At 43.3% G+C, this 19,776-nt stretch overlaps 1 protein-coding gene across 1 annotated transcript; it reads right to left on the reverse strand.

Moving 5' to 3' along the window:
- Nucleotides 1–3,521: 3,521 nt before the first annotated feature.
- LOC149870002 (histone RNA hairpin-binding protein-like) lies at nucleotides 3,522–19,036 on the reverse strand. Its single transcript, XM_090035390.1, has 8 exons — nucleotides 18,916–19,036; nucleotides 18,685–18,810; nucleotides 13,738–13,839; nucleotides 12,608–12,667; nucleotides 12,267–12,398; nucleotides 7,619–7,768; nucleotides 5,575–5,659; nucleotides 3,522–4,740 (listed from the first exon to the last, which is right to left on the reverse strand). Exons 1-8 carry the CDS (start codon nucleotides 18,981–18,983, stop codon nucleotides 4,624–4,626), a joined length of 840 nt encoding a protein of 279 aa, XP_089891516.1. The 5' UTR covers nucleotides 18,984–19,036; the 3' UTR covers nucleotides 3,522–4,623.
- Nucleotides 19,037–19,776: the final 740 nt, after the last annotated feature.

Consider the following 19,776-nt stretch of genomic DNA (forward strand, 5'->3'; position numbering starts at 1 on the left):
TGCCATTTTACTAAATGAGAGCTGCGTTGTTTTCTGTTTTAGTTTGCAAAACTTGGACAAAGATTAAAAATGTGCTGGAGATATTTATCTCGTGTGTGCCCCTTGTACACAGAAGCACACTATTTTGGCTAGCAGTGTGCACTGGTATAACATCCAGCATTTCACCTGAGGACATAAGGGGTGGAACTGCCCAAGAGTTCCTCATTCCCTTCACCAATATGATCCCAGAGAAAAGCTCCATTGAATACAAAAGGAGCATGAGTTTCTGGCCAGCAGATCTTGAAAACCTCCATTATGGTGAAGTGTCCGGGTACTATTACTACACATTTCTTTGAGTATTTAGAACATGGATCTTAGTGGATAAGATGCAGTTATCCATTTACCAGAGGTGGCTGCTAAGAATCCAGCTTCAACAAGGATGGTAGGATAGCTCTCCCAAAATGGGTATCATATCTGGAAGAGTCTAAGAAAGGCGTCTTGGAAAAGTGTACAGCAAACTGCACATATCCACCTTCCCAATTCTGGGGGATGACAATTCCCAATTTCAGCTGAAATTTTCAGAGCTCCAGTGGAAGGATCTCTAATATAGCTGGGGACATCTAACATAGCTCTCATAACCTATTTGTACAGAGTTGGAAACCTATTTTAATAAGCTCTGCAATGATATTACTTTACCAAACAAGGTGGATCTGTGCTCTAAGGCACTAGACTAAATCCTTTTTCTTAGATGTCTGGCTGGTGGGTCTCGCTTACACTCCCAAGATAATGTCAAAAGCCCTATCTAGGGAACAGAACAGTTTGACCATAATGTCATATTGACATGGACATTGAGCTTTTGGACATGTTATCCCCTCTGTGAAGGGTAGATCTGTTCACTTGTTGCAGGTTTCTAGACATATTTCACTTAATTTCCTGCTGTTCAAAAAGAGTTGCAGAGGCAATCCAGGGAAGTCAGAGCGCACTTTTAATTAGAGCAGCTCTCAGATCCGCTCTAATTAAAAGCACCCAGTGTCACACGTGGGCACTTTAAAGCTTGTCCAACGAGCTTTAGTTGAAGTGTCCCCATTGCCATTTTGAAACGGGAAGGGGGGGGGGATGCTGACATCTACACGACAGAGGCTGCTGGACTTGATTAATCAAGTCTGCTCTGACATGTGCTAATTAGAGAGGCCCTTCAGGTGTATAAGTGCCCAGTAGACCCATGGTGTATCAGGTAAATCTCTCTCTTCATTCCATGTCCCCCAAACAAGGTGCATGTCTTTCTTACTTACTTATTCATGAAAATTTGGTAGCCCACGAGACACAGGAAGCCAGATTAGAAACATCGATTGATTTGTTAGGGTCTAAAATTTTAAGACATTATCTCCAAAGTCATAAGCAGTTCAAGATATGTTCCTGGATGTTTTTCATCCCGCTAAGGTAATGTGATAGTGTTTTTTTATGACGTCAAGCATGTGAAGTTTCACTATGCCCCGAGGGTGGATGGACTTTGAGAAGGAAATCTGAAAGACGAATTGGTCCACACAGGATTCAGCATGAGCCTCAAGAGCAAAACACAGCGCTTCATAAAACTAGGAAAGGGGAAACCAACGTGAGAGCGTTCCTTCAAGCTGAGATAATTAAAAAGATAATCCTCATCAATCAACAGCTAAAAGGCCTCAGACAGTGTCTCACCAACACTGTTAACATTATTTTGAAGGTACCAAGAAGGGGCTCCTTAAAAAACTAAATAAATAAATCAAGAAGCAGGGGGAGAAGGGTAGGCAGAGAGGAGGGACATTATTTACACCCTTCAGTAATGTATCTACTGTGGAGTAAGGAAACAATGCACTCTTGGACAGAAGAGCCACCTGAAGTTATGGCTGCTAAATAAGTCCTGATGTAACTAATGGGTGCTAAGCAGGCAAATGACACAGCACCACAAACTAACAAACTGATCCAAGCCAGAGATCCCTCCAAGACCTTCAAGACTGATACACGAGAATTGACTTAAGAGACCTTTTCAAGTTATGCAACTGAAGGTGGACACCTCTGGCACCGACACACCAGCTCAAAAGTGCTTCAGTGATTAGAGTTGTGCAAATACAGACTTTTTGGGCAAAAAAACCCCAACACACCAACAGTTCAACTAAAATAGAAATGAACACTGGCCTTTTTCCCTTCCCTAGTAACAGAAGAAAAATTTGCTTTTCGTTAACTCAGAATGTTTGCTAGACTCCAGACCTGGTTGTGTTTCATGTTCAAGTTAAGAGACAAGAAGTTTAACAAGGTCAACTTTAAATAAAACGTTATGAAAATGTTAAAATATTTAGAAATGCTGGGACTGTTTAATTTAGGAAATGTCAAAACAATGTTTTAGCAGAGTTAAAATGTTGTCATAGCTCAGGAAATATGCAAGAAGCAAGGGCTTTTGCACTGAAAAAAAAAGAGCAAAAAGGAGAGTTAAGGTATATATATGGACAATCTTAATTCACACCAAGTGCATGTCTGCAGTATGACAGACTTACTTAGGTTATTTATGCATTTTCCCCCTACAGAATTCATACATCATATAGTGAACAGGATAGAATCTCATTCAATATTCTAATTTTACTTATTATTCAGTATATGGCAATCTTGCTTATTCACTGCACCATGTTTAGATTCTTTTGTAGTTTCATCACAGGCTTATGGTGCCTATCACTATAGTATCTGGATGGCTCAGAACTGTACAACACTAAAGAAAGAAGAGCAAGGGACCATCATCATTTCGTAAATGGCAAGTGGAAGCAGAACTAAGTGTCCATTAATTTTGTGTCTTTGATTTAAAGGCACCTATAACCCGATTTTTTCAGAACACTTAAGCATTAAATATAGTAACGTTCAAAGCACAGCTCCCAGTGATCAGCTGCAACTGTATATACGCAGGCCCATGGCTTCTGGTTGGCACCCAGAAAATGAGAACACCTAATTATCACCTGCCTATTTAAGTAATTCAACTTTCTTCACATCATAAAGGAACTCTGAAAGAGGATAGGACAGAATCCAGTACTCCAGGTTAACATTTAAGTCTCAGCTCCAAGATCATCCTTTCTTTCTGCAGCCATTAGCCTCATGAACAAAATCCAGCCACACACTATCCAGCTTCTGCAGGAAGTGTGATGGGAGTCCTATGGACAACTTCCTTCAGTACAGTACATAACCCCAATTCATCCTCCCGGCCAGATCACACGGCTCCACTGAATAAGACCAGGGTCCTGTAAAGAACTAATTATGCAGTGTCTCTACTAATACATATGTACAAGCCAGCCACATTCTGATATTACAACTACATTAGAGAGTCAAGAAAAAAAAACCAGACACTCAAACTTGCAGTTTCCTAGGTTAAAAAAACGAATTGAAACAACTTAAAAAAGGAGAAGTTATTATGTAGAATCATAATGACACACCTATGGGTCACGATGATCCAGCTTTGTCAAGAACCCAGGGGATGGGGGGGGAGGGGGGCGCGCGCCACGGCAGATAACAGGAAACTGAAGCATGAAATGAGAATTACAAGTCACAGGTTAAGTTACATGTACATTTATTTTTTTAAAAACACCATCTCATACAAAAAGCAATAGAAACATTAACTGCTTTCAGCAGAAAGTCTGTACAAAAAGGTATCATTTACAACAGCTTTACATTAAAGCAGTTAAAAAAAAAAAAAAAAGTCAAGCGCTTTCCCTAGATGTTTTTTTTCCTGCAGGTGTTAAACAAATTGAATATCCATGACTATTTACAAGTACCAAATGACTACTGTTTCTTAAAACACTACTGCCACAATTCCAGGATTTTGTTGTTGTTGTTGCTTCCTTGTTTCTTTCACTACACTAAAACCCCATTTATCTTGCACTATTTCCTTTCCCCATCTTTCCAAAGAGCATTTTAAGTGAATTTCTCTCATTTGTGAAAGTCAGGCAAAATGAAAACCTTTAGAACAAAACCATTTCCACAGGTCTGTCATTGATAGGATTATCAAGTAAAAAACATTAAGGACTAGGCAATGCTGCAAACTACCTCCAGACAGAACATTTCATAAGCTCGTTAATATAGGCCACTCTAGCTGCATTAAGTTTCAGTTTATCAACACTGATTGGCAGCATGATTCCAAGGCCATGGCTTCAAGAAGCACCTCAAAGGTAGGCCTTTGTGGTCAAGACAGTGCATGCAGCAGGGCAGTGCACAAATGCTCAAATATACTTGCATATCCTGATCCTTTTTCTGAGGATAAGACGTTGCTCTGCTGACTGCCAAAATAGCACAAACTATAAACTCACCTATGGACAGGAAAAACAACTTGATAGTTCACCCAGCTACTTAAGTTTGCTGAAGGGCAGCAGTCTGGCTGGTTTCTATTATAAAAAGTCTTATAAAAACAGCTCATATACATATATTAAAAAGACAAACTGGAAGTTACACAACTTAAGTTCTATTCTTTGACAAATTTGGTCCAGAAAAATAATTAAAATAAACCACAACTTTGGAAGCAACCCTTAAACTTTGTTCAAACTTCATTATCAACCAGTAGAGAGCACCTAGTTTGTTAATACGCCACCAAATCTTTAAAAAGAACGTGTGCAGACTCCTGGGAAAGAATGCTGTTTAGCTCACAGAACTGAAATCTTTAAGTGGCTCACTCAAACATGCCTCCAGGTCAAATTCACCTTCCACTTGATAGTCAACATGTCTAACCTTAGTGGGAGTGCCAGAATAGGTATCCTAAAACACAATTAGTGAATAAACAAGGTCAGAATGCAGCTCACATTTCACCATCAGGATTCATTATTTCTGCAACTTATTTAGAATACAGTTTTATTAATATATTACATTTTAGGTGTTAATAAGCCAAAGCTAGTTTAAAACTGAAAAGGTTTAAGTAAGTGTTTACAATATCACCATCTTTACAACTGCAAAGGCACAGTCTTGAAACTTAGGGATTGGTTAGATGCTCGGGTACAACATTACAGCACTACATGCATGCACTGCATCAGAGGAAGAAGCCTGGAAGCAGGACTAGGACAGTGCAACACACTTTCCTGTACTGCGGTTTATTGCTCACAGGGGGACAAAGTACTTGTGTTGTCATTCAGACTTTAGTGAGGAGTTCAGCTTTTGAAAGTTAGACCAATCATGCCTCACTAATTGATATGGTCTAGCCAAAATGAATTGTTCGACAGCAACCTCTCCTTTCTTGCATACTTTGGAGTGAAATATTTAATGTTAACATTTGAAGAATGCAATTAACAGCTACTCTTTATTATTTTCTGGAGCTCAGAAAATCATTGCTATATCAGTGATACTTTAATGCTTCCAAAATGTTTTCCTCTTCATCTCCCCCCTCCTTTTATTTATTTACTTTTTTGGTAGTAATTAACAGGCTAAAACTAAAATAAAAATCACAGACTCCAGAGAACAATTAAAAACTGTCTGTTCACACCCCTGGATAGATAGTCTGCTGGACAACTGACACTTAGGAAATGCTAGTTTTGATCAGTGCAGGTTTAAAAATGTGTAGTAATTTCAATTAATAGTTCAAAAGAAAATTATACTTACATCATTGCCCTGAGAACTTGCTTGAGACTCAGCAGAATTACTCGCTGTGGATTCTGTTTCCATCTCACCAAGATCAACAGGAGTCCTATAAAAAAAGGAAAGTTATAATATTATATTCTAAACACAAGTTTTAACTGTACCCGCTCTTTAAAGATCGCCAGCAGACTATTTGAGGGCTGTCAACAACCACCAGAGGAAATTTAGAGCAACACAGGAAGAGCAGATAGTGTTGCCCAAATTCTTTATCTGTCTCCCAGAAAGTTGCAGCAAAAAGAAAGTCCAATTCCTAAGCTGCCGGAAATTGGGGAATAAAAATAAAGCTCTCTCGCCTGTCTTTTTACAGCACTCCTAGTAACAGCATTTGTTTTCAATCTTTAGACATGACCCCTTCACCACCCCGTTTACTAAGGTAAAGTAGGCAACTAGGCTTCTCACAACAGCTTCCAAATCAAATGCTTTGATTTTTCTTAAAAGCAGTTTTGAACAGGCAATTCAGAAACTAAGCATTTACTGTGTTCAAATCAATAGTTTTGGATTTAAAAATTACTATACAGTTAAACCTTAACTACCTTCTGGTAAGGAAAGCAAGCTAGCCAGGCCACATTCTCTCTCTATGAGTGCCTTCAAAGTTGGCTCATAGACTGGGTAACCTCAAGCAGCAGCAGCAGCCCACTTCTACAAAGACAACCTTCTCTTCTCTAACTGCTGCTTGTGCTGCATACTTTCAGCATTTTAAAATGTACCACACCATTTCGTAAGATTTTCAAGTGCTCAGCTGTGAACAGCCAGAAATGGTAAAATTTAGGTTGCTCTTATAACCTTTGCTGCCCTTTCCTCCGTGTGTGTGCGCGTGTGTGCGCGCGCGCATTATTTGTCTTATTACACAGTAACTAAGCACATCTACACGTATATTACTAAACTTTAGTTAATACGCATTAAATCTAGCACCTCCACAGTGAGGTATTAAGAAAATGCGCATTAGCCTGTCTTCATGTGCAATAACTAAACAGCACAGTTTTTAAGTGATGCTTAATGTGCATTAGCCTATTTTAATGTGTATTAACTAAATAGCACTTTTATTAGTGATGCTTTAATATGCAAAATAGGCTAATGTGCATTAAAGCACATGTGTAGATACACCCATTGTGTTCCAAAGGATACTGCCTTATTCACTGCACAAGCTGCACCAGACTTCAAGAATTTAAATCAGTACTGTGTAGAAAAATTTGAACAAGGCAGGGAACTACAGGATGAAGTAGTAAAGACAAATGTCATACAGGGAAATTTAGTCTAATCCTTCCATTTACAGATTTTCCTATATGACGCTGAATTACATAAACCCACATTGAGGATTACTGTACTTTTGGAAAACAAAAATTGCAGTCTGAATGTACAAAATTCATTCTTAAACTATAGCTTAAGTTTCACACAATGAAATAATCATTTTAACTAAAATATCACAATATCAGCTTTTGAGTTAGGATCTCCTTCTGGCATTCTTTACAAACATTCTTAATATAAGCTGACATGAGCAGAAACTTCACAAACCTGTTTTAGGATTGCGATAGAGCACAATACCAGTATGTTTGAGGCAGACAAACAACAAATGTAAAGAAACAAAAATTTGCCTTGCGCCCTCCAGTTCTTCCATACCTTCATTAGCCTTTGTTACTGTTCTATGCCGTTGGGTTAAGGCTTCAGTTTTCTCGTTCTACATTCCTCAGTTTAAATAATTTGGATGAAATAAATGCGTAAGACTAAGTTTTATAGACAAGTCATATTGTAGTCAAACATTTTAAAGAAACTACAAACAAAAAACAAAACAGTCTCAGGCTCTGGAATGGGCTCTCCAGTGAGATGGTACTCTCTTACCTTGGGGGTCTTCAAGAGGAGGCTGGACAGATATTTGGATAGGGTGATATGAGCCCGGCACCCGTTCCTGCCTGGGGCAGGGCATCGGACTGGATGAAGTTTAGGTCTCTTCCGACCCTAAGCCCCAAGATACTATGAAACAGAAAAAACCTCTCCCATAATTGATACTTACATTGCTTGCAAGTCACATCCTTCTTCAGCAGGAGGGTCCCAAGAATGCAAAGCAACTTTCCACAGTCTAATCTGTTGGTCCCAGGATCTACGGCTGTATTTCTTAAATTTGTTTGGAGTCCTGGGATGGACCCCTGGTATTCGATGACACCTATTTATTTAGAAAATTGTCATGAGAACTTGAAAAAACGATGTTAAACCCATCTTTAAAACAATTCAGTTTGTCTAGCAGTGGAAGCCAATTAAGTCTCAGACTCAATGCCTTGGGTTGGTCTTTACTGGTTTAGCACACAATACAATTTGTTGTTTTCTCTGTCACAAGCATATGAAGTGCTATTCTCAACTGCTGTACAGCTTGGTAGTGCTGCTCTTAAACATGAACATGGAGAAAAGGATTATTTTAGTTTTTCCTTCCTCAATCCTGGGAGAAATCCAAATGATCAAATACTTCAGTGCAATATTAGGTTTTCAAGTTGGCAGCAAAATTTAAGACCCAAGAGAGAATTTTAATTCCACTATGGCTGGGTACAGCCATTCAGGGGGGCTAGACCAGTTAAAAATGGCCACCTGATGCAAGGTAAGTAGGAAGTGGCAGGGGGAAAGGGAGGGCTAGTGGGAAGGGGAAGTCAGCATCTGCAAGGAAGGAAGCTAACTTACAATTAACCTCCCCAAACATCTGTATGCACCCTATATAAAAACAGTACCTCCCTTAAAATGATACATATACAAAATCCATATATAAAAGTTAAGTTCCTACAGGTTTTTTTTTTAATGGAATAAACATTTAAATGTGTATTTTGCATTTAAGTTGAAAGCTAACTGCTATTTGATCCTAAGAGTCATCTAGATCCTTGTAGTGGCACTCAATATTAGTGCCACTAGGTATGCAAACATCTACACAATATCCAAGACAAACCCAGAAATTTCAAATATAAAAACATTCTAATCTTTTAGGGTCCAACTTGCAACAAAGAAATGCTCTATTACCATTTTGTTTCCATTTCTCTGGCGCCTCTTCCTCCCCGAATACAACACACTCCCCTGCCCCCCCACCCCCGAAAACCCCAAACAACTGCTGGGAATAGCACAAGAACAGTCTACTTTCATGTTTACTGGCAAGGGGCAGAAGAATTAGCACTCAACTCACAAGAAGCAGAACATTTGGATATTTGGCTCTGCTCCCTTACTGCTGTTGATTAAGTTATTACAAGGAAATATTTTTTCCTTTGCTCTGCTTTTTAAAAAACAAGGTTCATACTGTATTCTCAAAGTGTGTATGCAAGAAAATATGGTATTTGTCTGTAGTCAAACACACAAGAGATAAGAGCTGGCATATTCCAAGTGACCTTGACCACGACCTGTACTTCCAAGATAGGGCCTTGTTTTGATGAGACGGGCTACATTTCTCTCCAAGAGGTAAGAATCTGTTCTCTTACAGGTTGGCTGATCTCCTATGCAAGGCTTTAAATTAGATTTGTCGGGGGATGGGGATGTTGATGACAGGGTGAGGCCAGGAATGACAAACCATGAGCCAGGTGCTGGAACAGTCCAGGTAAGTACCAAGGGCCCTGATAAGCATCAAGATGGGGAAGTACTAAGGGTACCTAGTGGGGAGCTTAGATGTCTCTACCCTAATGCTAGGAGCAGGAGAAACAAGCAAGAAGAACTTGCACTCCTGCTTGCAAACAAAGAATTTGACCTGGTTGGGCTAACGAACTCGGTGGGACCCAACCCATGACTGGGCAGTGGGCATTGAGGCTGTACAGACAGGATAGAGTGGAGAAAAAAAGGGGCGGGGGTCATTGCTCTCTATGTTGAGGAGCAATATACATATTCTGTAGTTAAGCTGGGCCTAGAAGGGCCAACTGAGGTACTATGGGTCTAATTACAGGGGAGTTGGGAAAAGGGACTTGCTAGTGGGGGTCTATAACAGACCCCCACAACAGGGAGATGAGTCAGACCTAGAATTCTTGAGAAGGCTCTGAGAGGCAGTGTGCTCAAAGGACTTGGTTGTCATGGGTGACCTAAACTTCCCAGACGCCTGCTGGGAGAAACAGGCAGCCAGGTCTGCCCGTTCACGCATGTTTCTAACCTGCTTACAGTACCTTCACCCAACACAGGAGGTAAACGTCTCCAGTATCCCTTACCAGATTTGGTGCAGGGGAAGACTTAGGGGGGGATCTGCAGGTACAAGGTAACCTAGGGAATCATGACCACCTATTGATAGAGTTCACTGTCTGGCAAAAGGTGGAAAAGATAACTAGTAGGGTTGAAGTGCTAGACTTCAGGAAGGCCAACTTCAACAAGCTCAGGAGATTAGTTAGGGAAGGACCAACGGGCAAAAGCATCAGAGAGATGGGAGTCCAGGAAGGGTGGGCATTTCTCAAGGGACTGATCTCACAGAAACAGAAATGGAGCATCCCAGTACACAAAGTGGGGCCAAAGAGGAAAGAAACCCTCTTGGTTGAGCAGGAAAATCCAGGAGAGCCTGGAGGGGAAAAGAGAGGCCTATAGGTTGTGGAAGCAGCGGGCAGCCACAAAGGAGGAGTATACCTGCTTGGCTCGAGCTTACAGGGAAACAGTGAGGAGGCCCAAAGCAAAAAACAGAGTTTAGGCCAGCAGCAAAAGTTAAGGATAACAAAAAGTCATTCTTTAAATATATAGGAAACAAAATGAAAGTGCAGGGTAACATAGGGTCCCTTCAAGATGGACATGGGCATCTGGTAACAGATAGGATGGCCAAAGTGGAGCTCCTAAGTGATTTCTTTGCATCCATGTTCCTGGACATGGATACAAGCATGCATCCCAATGGGACTTTAGGTAAGCGCAAGATAGATACCAACTGCTCATGCTGACCTAGTAAAGGAGCACTTGGAGGGGTTGGATGTATTTAAGTCAACAGGCCTTGATGATCTTCATCCTAGGGTACTTAGGGAATTAGCTGAAATCATAGTGGAACCACTGGCACAACTGTTTGAGCCCCTGTGGCACTCAGGGCAGGTCCTGGAGGACTGGAAAAGGGCCAATGTGGTCCCTATTTTCAAAAAAGGGAAGAAGGAGGAACCAGGTCACTATAGGCCAGTTAGCCTCACCTCTATCCTTGGCAAGACCTTTGAGAAAATTGTTAAGGATAACATTTTTGGGGGAATCAGCGGGTAAAATAATGCTAAGGGCCAACCAGGATGGGTTCATAGCAGGCAGATCCTGCCTAACTAACCTGGGTTCTTTTTATGACCAGGTCACAAAGTGCTTGGATGAAGAAACAAAGGTAGATGTTATTTACTTAACTTTAAAAAGGCTTTTGACATAGGGTTGGACTCAATTCTTATAAATAAACTGAACAGTTGCATTGTAGGTTATTACAATCTTGTGAGTGGAAAATTGGCTTATGGGACACACCCAGAGAGTGGTGGTAGATGGACTGGTTTCTACCTGGAGAAATGTGGGCAGCAGAGTCCCCCACAAGGCTCTGTCCTGGGACCGGTACTGTTCAAAATCTTCATCAGTGACTTGGATGAGGGAGTAGAAAGCACCCTGTCCAAGTTTGCAGACGAGGTATAGGGTGAGGTAAACAAACTAGAGGGCAGGGAGCGAATCCAGGAAGATTTGGACAGGCTGGGGAAGTGGGCGGAACAGAATAGGATGCAATTTAACAAATATAAGTGCCATGTGTTGCACCTGAGGAGGAAGAATCATCAACACTCCTACAGCCTGAGAGGTACCACTCTAAGTAGCACAACTGCAGAAAGGGATTTTGGAGTTGTAGTCGATTCCAAAATGAACGCGAGTTGCCAAATGTGATTAAGCAATAAGTAAAGCTAGCTGTACTCTTTCTTGCATAAGTAGGTGCATCACAAAGAGGTCTAAGAAGGTGATACTTCACTTCTATGCAGCATTGGTCAGGCTGCAGCTGAAGTACTGCGTCCAGTTTTGGGCACTGCACTTCAAGAGGAATCTAGATATAACCTGGAAAAGGTTCAAAGGAGGGCCTACAGAAAAAAACCCTACAAGGACCGATTGAAGGACCTGAATCTCTTCAGCCTCTGCAAGAGAAGCCTGAGAGATGATCTTGTGGACATCTCAACTCGGGGGGGGGGGCGAGGAGAGGAGACACAACAGACAGGACAACAGGAAATAGGGGGATACGATGTTTACCAGGGCACCCATGAGGGTAACTAGAAACAAACAATGGTCACAAACTAAAGGAGAGCAAATTTAGATTGGACATCAGGAAAAAAACTTCTTTACAGGGAAGGTTGCCAAAATATGGAATACACTTTGAAGGGAGGTAGTGCTATCCCCTTCCTTAGAGGTATTTAAGAGGAGATTGGACAAACACCTGGATGGGATCATCTGACCCCAGCACTCTTTCCTGCCCAGGGCAGGGGGTCAGACTCAATGATCTAGTAGGTCCCTTCTACCCCTAAAACCTATGAAATCTATGGAAGTGGTATCTTGAGTCTAATGAGGTTGAGAACCACTGCCCTGGATTCTGGTTTCTTCTGGAAAAGTGAGTGACAACATACCATTTATATAGCTTTCAGTGAACCTAATCTGTCTGAAATCTGGCCTAAATGCAAATATAAGAGAAAGCCAGATGCTCACAAATTTTCACATAAGATTCCTCATTCCTCAAATAAAAAAGTTACCTTGGAACTTCCTTAATATATCTGTCATATGCTATTGTGTTCTTCCCATAATTTATCTGTTTTTGCCTTCTCGTTAGAACCACTTCATCCGTCTCAAGTTCAACTGCTACAGTAGACTCCTTTGAATCAGAACTAAAAAAAAGTGAATACAAAAATATGTTACAGTAGAAGTTATGTAAAACAATGTTTTTATAACAAACACTCAAGTTATAATATTCCAGTAAGTTTATGAAAACACGCTACATCAAGTGAGTGTTAAGGAATACCTAACATGCAAAGAATTCAAGCAAGCAATTACTGTAGAATATTTTTTAGGTTTCTAGAGATCAAATGATGCTTACCTTCCAGAAGAGGACCTCCTTTCTCTTGAAAATTCATTTATCAAAAGCTTTCTTCTATATCTAGAAAAGATTTTATACAATGCAACTTAATTAAGGTTACTTTCAAGTAGTTTCCAATGGAGTAGATTTCTCCAACATTCATGTTATTAATCTTTAGAGATTTTGTGATGTTTAACTCAAATGTATTAAACTTTTCTTGGCACTGAGGGGGGGAAAAAAAAAAAAAAAAAAAAAAAAAAACCTACAAGGAGATTTACCTTTCCCCCAAACTGGAGATTTATCTTTCCACCATTTTCACTCCAAAACCCTTAAAGCAATTACCTAGAAGACAAGCAAGTAAGGGATGGACTCTCTCTCAGGAAAAGAGAATTCGGAATTTGTTAAACAAATAATTGAAAACCTGCAGCCTACAGAGGCACTGGATTTGGCCTGTAGAGCTGGGGGGCGTTTCTGGCATTCTGGTAAAGGATGGGGAGAGGAAGGGGAAGTGATTCAGACAGAAGTGGCAGCGAGGATGAGAGCTTCACCAATGTGGCAGGGTCCAAGCGCTGGCCTGCCTCAGATCTGAACTGGGTTACTACAGCTCATCACTAACAAGAATTGCTGACCAATGTGCTACAGCATCAGAAACTCAGCAATATTAGTCACTATTTTATAGGAAGAGATTACATCACTTTTTACAATTCTGCTTAGACTAAACTGGCATGAGAACACAAAATCAGAGTTAGAGTCCCGTTATCACAGGTAAATGGCATTTCTTTGATTTTGCTGCTAAAATGCTGAAGTGCAAGAAAGTATCTATAAACGTCATACCTATTTTTACAAAGCAGGGGTTCCCAAACTGTGGTACACATACCCCTAGGGGTACTCAAGACATCTCTGGGGGGTTACATGGGAGAAACTGTGTAATGGCAGATATAATTTTCATTATAACAACTAGCATTTAAGGGGCTAAAATAGAAAATGTGTTAATAGGGGTACGCAGGCAGCTGGTAAATCTGGAAGGGGGTACACAGTAAGAAAAAGCCTGGGAACCTCTGCTATAGAGTATTATTATAATTTAATTCCCATACCACAAACCTGATTTTTTTCTTAGTAAGCCAACCAATAAACCCACTCACTCCCTTTACCTTGCAATTTCTTTATTAACATTGGTCTTCATTTCATCTTCAGCTGCAGCTCCCCAGTCTGAACACCTTGATAAAGGCCCAGGGCCCTCCGGTGTTGTAAAGCTAAAACAAACCAGCACACAGCCTGCATGAAAACTAGATCTTATAACAATTCTTCTGCCTGTAACCTTATTAAACATTTAAATAGTTAGTCATATTCATTGCAATCTCAAGAAGAGTTTTAAATTCTATTTTTTCAAGCAAACACCACAGAGGCAGTCAATCCCTTATGCAGTCCACTGAAATGTAAGACAGAGCTTAGGATACACCCAACTCCATGGTTTACTCTAGAAGGCTAGCAAGAACATTAAAGGTGCAGGTCTGCTTTTCACAACAGAACGATAGCGACAGATTGCAACATCTATTTTGCTTTGACTTTTGCTTACACTTATTAACTTTGTACTCTCAATGGCAACAGAGTTGCAGAGATGAAAATTTGCCTTGTAGATTAGTGGTCTTCATATTTTTTCCATTTGTGGACCCCTTTAGAGATTTTGAATGGAAGTGCAGATGCCTTTAGATTGTAAGTGGGGGTATTCACACACTTTTGATTGACCATAGTCATCTATTGTGGATCCCTTAGACAGAGTCTGCGAAAGCTCAGAGGTCTGCGGACTAGGTTGAAAACTACTGTTGTAGACAGTCCACACAATTTAACTTTCTACTGCTAAATTGAAATTACAACACCATATACTAACTAGGGATGTAAATATTTTTAAGTTAACCATTTAATTAAACCATATTTAATAATATCTGTTTTCCATTTAAACAAAACCATGACTTCACAACAGTTAAATATCTACTCCACCTATATCTGTTATGTATTGCAGTACCTACAAGAAAGGATAGGCCTAAGCGCATATACTCTTTCAATCTATTGCAACCTTCATCCCACTGAAAACTGATACATTCCTTTCAGCTTTACAAAGCATTTAAAGCATTAAGCCATTCCGTACACAAGAGCATGGGGCCTGGAAAACAAGCAGGAAGAACTGGAAGTCCTTGCACAGTCAAGGAACTATGACGTGATTGGAATAACAGAGACATGGTGGGAGCTCACATGGCTGGAGCACTGTCATGCATGGATATGAACTGTTCAGGAAAGACAGGCAGGGCAGAAGAGGAAGAAGAGCTGCACATTATGCATGATTGCTGAGAGCTCCAGTATGAAGCTGGGAGACAGGCCTGCTGAAAGTCTCTCTGGGCTAAGGTTAGAAGGGCGAGCAACAAGGGTGATGTTGTGGTGGCTGTGTGCTATAAGCCACCAGACCAGGAGGATGAGGTAGATGAGCCTTTCTTCAGACAATCAGAAGCAGTTTCCAGATCACAGGCTCGGATTCTCATGGGCGATTTTCATATCACCCTGATATCTGTTGGGAGGGCAATACAGCACTGGTTAGGCAATCCGAGAAGTTTTTGGAGAGTGCTGGAGATGAACCTTAGTGCAAGTGTTGGAGAGACCAACTAGGAGCCGTTCTAGTTTTGATCTACTGCTCACAAACAGGGAAGAATTGGTGGTGGTGGTGGGGGGGGGGGCGGTGTAGAAGCAGAGGGCAAGATAATTGACTTCTGGATCCTGACAAAAGGAAGGAAGGAGAGAAGCAATGTGGACCCTCGACTTCAGTTCCCTGAAGGAGTCAGATTTGGCTTTTCTGATGGGCAGGATCTCCTGGGAGACCAGTCTGGGAGAAAAGGAGTCCAAGAGACTCCTAGTTGTATTTTAAAAGAAACCTTACTGAGGGTACAGGAACAAACCCTGATGTGCAGGAAGAATAGTAAACATACAAGTGACCAGCTTGGCTGTGCAAAGAACTCTTTGGTGAGCTTAACCAAAGAAAGGAGGTTTACAAGTGGACACTTGGACAAACAACTTGAGAGGAGTATAAAAATGCTGCTCAGGCATGCAGGGATGAAGTCAGGAAGGCCAAAGCACAACTGGAGTTGCAGCTAACAAGGGATGTGAAGGGGAACAAGAAGGGTTTCTACAAGTATATTGGTAGCAAGAGGAAAGTCAGGGACAGTGTGAGCCTCCTACTGAATGGGGGAGGCAACCTAGTGACAAGTGAGGAGGAAAAGGCTGAAGTGCTCAATGCATTTCTTACCTCTGTCTTCACAGGCAAGGTCAGCTCCCAGACTACTGCACCAGGCATTGCAGCTTGGTGAGCAGCCCTCAGTGGTAAAACATGTTAGGGACTACTTAGAAAACCTGGATGTGTACAGCTCCATGGGGCCAAATGCAATGCATCTGAAGGTGTTGAGATAGTTGGCTTGTGTGATTGCTGGCCATTATCTTTGAAACCTCATGGCAAGTGGGGGAAGTCCTGGGTGATTGGAAAAAGGCAAATATAGTATTCATCTTTAAGAATGGGAAAGAAGAGGATCCAGGGAATTACATACCAGTCAACCTCAGCTCAGTCCCTAGAAAAATCATGGAGCAGGTCCTTAAAGAATCTACTTGGAGATGATTAGGAACAGTAAGCATGGAGTCAGCAAGGGCAAGGCATGCCTGACCAACCTGATCACTTTCTATGATGAAATAAGTGGCTCTATGGGTATGGGAAGAGCAACAGACATAATATATACCTTGACTTTAGCACAGCTCGTGATACAGCTTCCCACAACATTCTCGCAAGTAAGCTAAGGGAGTATAGGCTGGATGAATGGACTGTAAGGTGGATAGAAAACTGGCTAGAACTTTGGGCTTAGAAGGTAGCAATCAATGGCTCAACGTCTAGTTGGCAGCTGATATCAAGTGGAGTGGGTCAGTCCTGAGGCTGGTTTTGTTCAACATTTTCATTAACAATCTAGAAGAGGTGATAGATTGCACCTTCAGCCAGTTTGGAGATGACAGCATGCCGGGGGGAAGGAGGCACAGCAGTAGATACACTGGAGGTTAGGGCCAGGATTCAAAGTGACCTAGACAAATTGGAGGATTAAGCCAAAAGAAATCTCATGAGGTTCAACAAGGACAAATGCAAAGTCCTGTACTTAGGACAGAACGATCCCATGCACCGGTACAGGCTGGGGGCTGACTGGTTGGGCAGCAGCTCTGCAGAAAAGGACCTGGGGGTTACAGTGGACAAGCAGCTGAATATGAGCCAGCAGTGTGCCCTTGGTGCCAAGAAGGCTTATGGCATACTGGGCTGAATTGGTAGGAGAACTGCCAGCAGGTCAAGGGAAGTGATTATTCTGCTTATTCTGCACTGGTGAGGCCACATCTGGAGTACTGTATAGTTTTGGGCCCCCTACTACAAATAGGATGTGGAGAAGTTGGAAAGAGTCCAGCAGAGGGCAATGAAAATGGTTCGGGGGCTGGGATGCACGACTTATGATGAAACGCTAAGGGAACTGGGTTTATTTAGTGTTAGGAAAAGAAGACAGAGGGGATTTAATAGCAGCCTTAAACTCCCTGAAGGGTGTTTCCAAAAAGTATGGATCTAGACCCACTCCCAGTAGTGGCAGATGACAGGACAACAAGCAATGGCCTCAAGGTGCAACAAGGGAAGTTTAGGTTAGCTATTAAGAAAAGCTCTTTCACTAGGAGGGTTGTGAAACACTGGAACAAGTTACCTAGAGGTAGTCTTTGGAAGCTTTTAAGGCCCAGCACAACAAAGCCTTGGCTGGGATAATCTAGTTGGAGATGGTCCTACTTTGAGCAGGGGGTTGGACTAGATGACCTCCTGAGGTCCCTTCCAACTCTTTCTATGATTTATGATTATCTCAAGGATTATGGTGACCATCCGTTTTGTTTTTCCTAGGATGATCCCTGATTTTGGAGGCCAGTGTTGAGTGTGAAGCACAGATTAAAATGAGCATCTTAGGCACAGGGTGCAGTCCAGCAAGGGAGGGAAGTGGTGTGGTGGCCCTGCCTGCCTTTTACAGCATGCTGTTTCACCCCTCCCTACCAGCAGCACATCCCGTGCTGACTTGAACTTTATATAGATTTATAGGTTATAAGGCTGGAAAGGACCTTGGAAAAAATCATCGGGTGCAGCCCCCTGCACCAAGCAGGAAAAACAACTGGGGGTCAGGTGACCCCAGCAAGGTGACCATCTACTGCTAGGCCTCAGCATTATTAGGTGATTGGCCAGTTAATTGTATAAATTTAGACTGGCAATGTGTACAAAGTCACAATCGCATGATTAAAAGGCCTATTCCTGCTATTAAAATACAGAACAGCTCTACAGCTACTCAGCTTTAGCCTGAACGTGTAGCAGGCCCCTAGAGCAGTTTCTCAACCCATGTCTCAACCCAAAAGTTGGTGGCAAGAAGCTTAAAAAAAAAAACAAAGAAAACAAAGGATCAGCAAACTTTTAAAAATGTGTTCTCCTTTAAAAGGAAAAAAACCTTGGGAAACTGTGGGTTTCCCCTTGCAGGCTGGCCCAGTTCCAGCCTGCCAGGGGCTCCGTGCTGCACGCTGGGGGCAACAGGTCAGGACTATGGGGCACCAGGGTCACAACTGGCTCTTGATGTTTACAAGTGGATCCAAATACAAATGAAGTACAGGCCATCAGCCCTGCCAAACCAGCCCCTTTCTTTCCTTGGGTCACCTCCTGCAGGGCCTCCTGCTGAGCTCCTGGCCACAGGACTGCTCTCTCCTCCCACCATTTTATGCAGTCTCAGGTCCTCCTGGCCCTGGCGAGGCTGGTGAGATATCCGACCCCCTCCAGGCCCTGCGTACGCTAGCGACACATCCAACTGGGAGGCAGCTCTGGGCGGGAGAACTGCAAGGTCTTCTTGTCCCTCTGTTCACACCCCCGGTCCGTTTCACTAGACCCATCCCGTGTCTCCCTTGGATAAACAGGCCCCTCACTCCCGCCTGGTGGTGTTTCCTTTTGTGCTGTGCAGCCACCCACGCGACCCCCACTCCCCCGACCCCATCAGAGACCGGCCCCGAGGAGCACCCACCTCTCAGCGCGGTCGTCCGCCGGCCTGGCCCGGGGCTGGCCCTCGTCCTCGGGCCCGCTCGACTTCCGTTGCTTCCCGTCGGCTCCGCGCTTCCTGCCGTGGGCCCAGCGCGGCGGCGCCGGGGGGCTGCGGGGACGGGACAAGCGTCAGAGAGCCTGCACTCCCCACCCACATCTCCCACCTCCCCAACCGCCCCCCGCGGGAAGGGCCCGGCCGCTGCCTCCTCCCGACCTGCAGTCGCTGCCGCGCGCGCGGAAGGCCATGACGCAAGGAGAGCCGCTCGACCCCTCCATTCGCATCTCCCGCCGAGCGCCGACTGAGTAGTCCCGCGCCGCCTCACCCTCCTCCCCGCACCACGCATGCGCGGGTTGGCCCATGGAGCACGGGGGCGGGGGGAGTAGCGACTCGGAATGTTCCATTCCCCACCGGCGCCATTAGGGAGGACTAATGGTATGATGGAACATTCCTCTTCCCCCCCCCTCATGTGGCGGCTCATGGACTCGTCAGGCAGCTGGCGCGTCCTGTGCGCAGCGGCCCTGGCCTTAGGGGCGTGTTGGCGGGAGAATCCAAAGCGGCGCTGGGGTGGCTTCACCGCATGCGCGGGCCTTTGCTCAGCCCTGGAGGGAAAATTAGGAGCTTTGCTCACCTTAGGGTGCATCTCTGCAGGAAAGCAAACAAGGGTGGCAGTATTGGGGGGGGGGGAGAGATCGAGGAGATGATAATAAGCCATGAAGTCAACTGACTCTTTCAGCACTTCCTGAATAGAAATGCAGCTGTCCCTCCCAGGCAGTTGGTTTTAAACTTTGGTTGGAGCAGAAATCCATGGATCCACCCCTTGCTTGGGGCACTTGTGACCCATGCTGAGAGCACAAGCCAGGTGCAGCCCACAAGGATGTTCACCTCCACTTACTGAGCAAGATCATAGGAAAGGGGTGGAAGGGACCTCACAAGGTCATCTAGTCCAGCCCCTGCTCAAGGCAGGATCAGCCCTGACTAAGCCACCCCTGCCAAGTGTCTGACCAACATGCTCTTGAAAACTTCCGAGGGCGGAGGAGATTCCAGAGTTTCCCTAGGCAGCCTGTTCCAATGCTT

Source organism: Crocodylus siamensis, chromosome 2 (genome assembly GCF_052110815.1).
Source record: "Crocodylus siamensis isolate JL-2025a chromosome 2, ASM5211081v1, whole genome shotgun sequence".
Taxonomy (NCBI): Eukaryota; Metazoa; Chordata; order Crocodylia; family Crocodylidae; genus Crocodylus; species Crocodylus siamensis.